This window comes from Montipora capricornis, chromosome 9, assembly GCF_036669925.1.
Source record: "Montipora capricornis isolate CH-2021 chromosome 9, ASM3666992v2, whole genome shotgun sequence".
Taxonomy (NCBI): Eukaryota; Metazoa; Cnidaria; class Anthozoa; order Scleractinia; family Acroporidae; genus Montipora; species Montipora capricornis.
Window position 1 is genome coordinate 37,625,437 of NC_090891.1, and position 5,579 is coordinate 37,631,015.

The 5,579-nt window shown below is 41.6% G+C and overlaps 1 protein-coding gene across 1 annotated transcript in view; it reads left to right on the forward strand.

Annotated features, from left to right (window-relative positions):
• Positions 1-3,073: 3,073 nt before the first annotated feature.
• Positions 3,074-5,579, forward strand: part of LOC138016072 (mitochondrial import inner membrane translocase subunit TIM16-like) — a 6,984-nt gene continuing 4,478 nt past the window's right edge. The window contains exons 1-3 of the mRNA XM_068863249.1: positions 3,074-3,143; positions 3,216-3,300; positions 5,075-5,163. Of these exons, the coding sequence (XP_068719350.1) occupies positions 3,141-3,143; positions 3,216-3,300; positions 5,075-5,163 (177 nt within the window). The 5' untranslated portion in view covers positions 3,074-3,140. The remainder of the gene's footprint in view (positions 3,144-3,215; positions 3,301-5,074; positions 5,164-5,579) is intronic.

Here is a 5,579-nt window from a genome sequence, read left to right on the forward strand (position 1 = left end):
CCACTCCTCTTCCTTGAAATGCCAAGTGCACTCTTTTTGGTGCGATTGAAGCTATGTAGTAACTAGAAGATGTAAAAAAAGGGGAGGGTAGCCCCAGAGAAAACGTGGCGAGAGAGGTAAGCGAGGTGGGAGAGACAGGAAGGGAACTCCCGGAAAGCGGAACAGAAGCGAGTTTTCCTAAAATGTGGGAAGCGGGAGAAATAGGAAAAATGCTCCTTGGGAGCAAGGCCTCTCAAGACTCTCCAAAGTTTGAGAAAGGCTTTGGTGGGAAAAATGCCGCGACATTGCACAATATGTTGCTACAGAAGGGGCGGGAGCCAATCAAAACAGGGACGGGAATCCGGAGTCTTTTCGGTTCTTTTGTCAACCAAAAGAAAGCCGACTCACGGCTGCTGACGCAGACATCTTTGGCATATCTTTTTTGGTCCTGAAATTGACGCTGCGAGACGGATGGTGCACAGCCTGGTTGAGCCTGCATCTCAACTACAGAATACTTAATTAAACTTTTTGTTTACTGACCTTGACAGAAAACTGAAGATTGAACGTTTCAAGTCATTTTATTTACTTCACATAGGCACCGCACAGACAGCAACTACAAATCCTTCGCAGCGAAAATAATATGTGATCACCAAAGGCAGCTTCTCATTGGGTCAAGACCAGTGCTCGCGAACTACGGAAGCCCGTGTTTTTTCCCAAGTAATATTCAGAGTCATCAATTCGGCATTTTTAAATGCCAGCATGTACAAGTAACAAATTATATATTTGCAATGATGTAAAACTTCCGCAAACCGAAATGTGCCCTAAACGTTTCTGTATTCTACTGTTTTCTGTATTCTACTACTTTTCATTACTCCACAATGCGAGGCACTTCATTCTTGGTTTCAGTAGAAACCGGCACTTTTTGACAACCCTGGTTTTAAGTTGTCACTTCTTTTGACCAGTGTACGTCAGCAGACTGAGAGGAAAAAAAGTGCTTATTTCACGTCATAACTTATACGTAGTTTTAGGGTAATTTGAAGGGCTGTTTTCTTCCCATGTAAACCATGTGAGCGTTAGCCCTACTAACGGAATTGGGCCTACACAAGGACAGAGAAAAACTCTGACCAGGACGAGAATTGAACCTATGACCTTCGGGTTAGATCACCGCTGCTCCACTGACTGAGCTACAAGGTCAGACGGAATATGTGATGTCAATTTCAGGGCAATGAATATGTACAAGTGCAACGAAGCGTTACGTCTTTGCAAACGTTGGCCCTGTAGCACTATATTTCAACAGAATTAACCATTGGAGGGTAATTTGAAGTGCTATTTTCTCCTCTCTGTCCTTGTGTGGGCCCAATTCCATTAGTTGGGCTAACGCTCGCATGGTTTACATGGGGAGAAAATAGCACTTCAAATTACCCTTAAATAGTCAATTCTGTTCAAATATGAGCTATACGGCCAACGTTCGCAAAAGCGTAACCCTTCCTTATACGTAGTTAGTTGTGAGTAGTATCTCTACAACAGTCTTTCTGAATGGGAGAATACAATGTTACATGTAAAGCGATAAAATTTCCAGCGACTCAAACATTTGCCATCCTTCTGCATGACAATAAATTTAGTCGATATTCATGTGCAATGTCAGTGGTTTCGCGCGGCCTTAGCGAGTTCACCCCACAGTTAACCAAGTTGGTCTCCATAATAGGTCGAGGTTTACTTATATCCAGGTTTGACCCTAATTAGATGAACGCCCAATTTTGACATCCAACACGAAGTTTCCCTTTAAGTGTAAGCATTTGCTACCTATTTTCAACAATAAGGTAAGCGTAAAGGTTAGCGTTATTTTTAGCTTTGGGTAAATGCAGCAGTTAATCTTTACTTTAAGAGCAGCATTTGGGGGACACTTTGTGACGTAAATTGTCTGTATTCTGAGACACGAGTGAAGTTAAAGTTGGTGAGAAGAGCAAGGGGACACTTCGTGACGCTTATTGAAATCCGCATGCATCTAATTAGGGTCAAACCTGGACATATTTATAGGTTGGGCTTATTTTTAACCTCACATCAATTTTTTTGGTTTGGTCAAGGCAGTTTTAACCAGTTTGTTGAACAGTAGACGCACAGTGAGTTGGATGCACTAATAATTGTCCTTAGAACGGTCTACTGTTTGAGTGAACTGTGCTGAACTAGATAGGGTGAGACCACTGTGGCTCCCAACGTGATTGTGGTTTACGGCAATACCACAACGGTCGTTCTGCCCCAAAGGCGATGTATGAAGAACTGGTGAACTAGTAGCTTCTTTACAGGCGGTAAGTATGAAAAAAACAACAACAACAACAACAACAGGACTCACTGTCTTGTCACGTAGAGTGTTTGTGAACATACATTATTTGCTGGAATAAACAGCAGGAGTTCAGAAACAACAAACTTTGACTCGCTTCTTCGCCAATGACACACTTCAATGACATTCGAACCTCACTCGTTTTGCAGATTCAGCGTAGCATAATGGGAAACACTGAAAAAAAAAGGGGATGGGGGTCAGTTTGTTATCAACGGTCGAAGTCGTGGCCACTTCTGTGCTAAAGCACAGCGTTTGAACGCTGTTTTGTTGCAATATTCACCGCCTGACGTTGTTCGCAGGTCTGCTATTGCGTTGATAGTGGGTTGAAATGAAAGTTCAATCTTTGTCAATTGATTCTGATGTGAAATTGTGACCGTGGGAATATTTTATCCAGGAATATTTGACTCAAATTGGTGGCACCTGAGAATTTAGTTTCCAGCCTTGGGATTTTATTATTACCGTTGACAACCACGAAATTGTGAAATGGCTCAAATCGCGTCGGATCTGGACTGATAACCGCACAGGAAGGAAGCTATCCACGATGGCAAATAATGTTAGGCTTTTTAATTGAGATTTTTTTCATATAATTATCTTCCTAAGCTTTTTATTGGGATTCTCATACAAATCCTTATATTTTTGTCGGCCAGGCTCACACTGAGCTTGGAGCGCCTGTGCTGTAACGTTCCCTTCGACATTTCTCGACTTCCTCGGAAGTCTGGTGATGAGGATCGCCTATCTCGTCAGAGCGACACTGGGTACTATTTTATTCACAATATGTCGGAAGAGAAGTCTTCATCGTTGTTGTGAGTTTCGCCTTGAAGCAATGGTGAGTGTTTCAGCATTTTGCGGACAATTAATGACTTCGATGAACAGTGAGATTCTAATGTTACATTCACAGGCAAGATTCATAGCTCAAATCATCATAGTAGGTGCCCAGGTGGTTGGACGAGCCTTCACACAAGCCCTTCGCCAAGAGTTTCAGAGTGAGTGATGCAATCAGTCTTGAATTTTACTCAAACTCTGCAAAGTGTATTAGCTGTCTAGTTTGCTCCAGTATTTCAATGTCACTCTTGCCAAACTACAGAATACAATGGGATGAATTTGTCAAGATTTCAAACTCATATTGTGAGAGAATAACCCAGTATGCGTATTTACACTGTAGTTACGTATAAAGAACGTCGTCAATGACTAGCGATGCATTAAAAACTGCCACATGCATGTTTACAGGGTATAAAATGACTTTTGTTCTTCGATTTTCCACTTGTCTAGGATTTGCCCTCCACCCTGCCAATGGGATTTTGCCCAAATGCGAATTTGCAAGCCGTTGCAATTTAAAACTAAAGACAAAACTAATAATCATTATGTAATGCCCAATATTTGTTACTGTACATGAAATTCAGCTTCCATTGCTTTGTATTCAGACTAACTGAGGAAAGGAAAGGAAAGGAAAGGAACTGTATTTAAGTGTATAGTCGTTCTAACACAGGAGCACAAATTGAGGACACTGAAAACAGAAATTAACAATTAACACAAATCAAGTCAAATCAAATGTTGGTTTTTGAGGAGAGGGGAAACCGGAGTACCCGGAGAAAACCTCTCGGTGCAGAGTAGAGAACCAACAAACTCAACCCACATATGACGCTGAGTCTGGGAATCGAACCCGGCTCTCACCACTGCGCCACCCCTGCATAATTAAAGTAATTTTCTCAAGCTGGCAAGTTCTATAAAGTCACCTGCAGACTAATTAAAACTCAAAGTGGCAAATTTTGATATCCTCACACAATCATCTGTTTCTGCAATTAGCAAAAATCACGAACAAATTAATCAATGAAACTGGAACATTTAAACGAGGCTAGATTTAATTTAGGTACAGTTAAAACTAAGCCAATGCAATGTTTTTACCTGGGATATTTGGGGGGGGGGGGGGGGGGAAGGGAGGGGAGAGGAAGAGTCTCCAGGGAGGTTTGCAGGAGTATTGGCTTCAGTGGCTTCTTCTTCTCTCCCCCCCATATTTTGGGGTAAGTGCCAGTATACATTTCACATACTGGTTTTTCTCTCCTTTTGGGAGCAGGGTTTGCATATGGTCATAGCACTCGCCAACCCCCAATGGGACCCAGGTTCGATTCTGGACTCGTGGCCATATATGGGTTGCGTTGTTGTTTGTTCTTTACTCTGCTCCAAGATGTTTTTCTCTGGGATCTCCGGTTTTCCCCTCTGCTCAAAAACCAACATTTCTAATTCGATCGGGTGCAGGCCCTCCCTGAAAACCACTTTCGTGTGAGTGGCGCTTCCTGGGTAAATGTCATTAAATCTCATTAATTCTCACTGATGTGTTGGCATGTGCCTGGGAGGTGGGCTGTGGCATGGTTGCCATGGCGACCTCCTTTCTCCCAAGGAAAGTGCTGTCTCCTCTCTTGCTGCCTTTTCAGCACCTACGTGCACTCTCCAGTAAATTAGCATAGTGTTTTTTATTGTAAATTGTTCAAATCCCAAGGGATTTATGCTAGCCTGCCATGTTATAAGCAAGAGTAAAAAAAGTAAGAAAAATTAGGGCAAAACTAATGGAAAAAAAACTAATAAGCTGAAATGAGTTTTTGTTTTGATAGCCCTTCTGGATATCATTTATAGATCTCCATCTTTGCATGGAGTTTTCCAAAAAGTAAGCCATAAGGGGACCCAGGTGAGCCACAATGAGCCCAGCATCAACATAATCTTATCGCATGAAATAATTATTATTATTATTGAACATTTCTGTAGGCGGTGCCGCAGCTCAGAGAGCATCCAAAGGGGCCCAGGAAGGAGCTAAGAGAGCAGCCGCAAACAGTGTGGCGGGATTAACTTTACAGGTTGATACAATACATGAATATTATTAATTTTTTTATTATTGTTATTGTAGTAAAAGAAGCACAAAAAAACATGTTCACAAGCACCTTGGGAAACTCAGGAGTGCTCTTTGAAGTTACTATACAGTATGTTAAGCACTCAATTGAAAGCTTAAACCTCTTTCTTAACATGTCATGAGTATGCAGGAGTACTGTACATTGTATTTTTGTTATATTAGGGTATTAGGTGAATTTCTTTTTCTCTTGTGAAAATTGTGCTCTAAATTCTTCCTGAATGTCATACCATCTTCAGTCCACTCAAGACTGTGCACATTGAACTAAGGATTATTTTGTAAGGCATTCATATTTTTTTAGCCAAGGTGAGTTGCACACAAACTGCTTTGCTTACATGGCCAGAGCATACCCTGGTTATCTCGTTT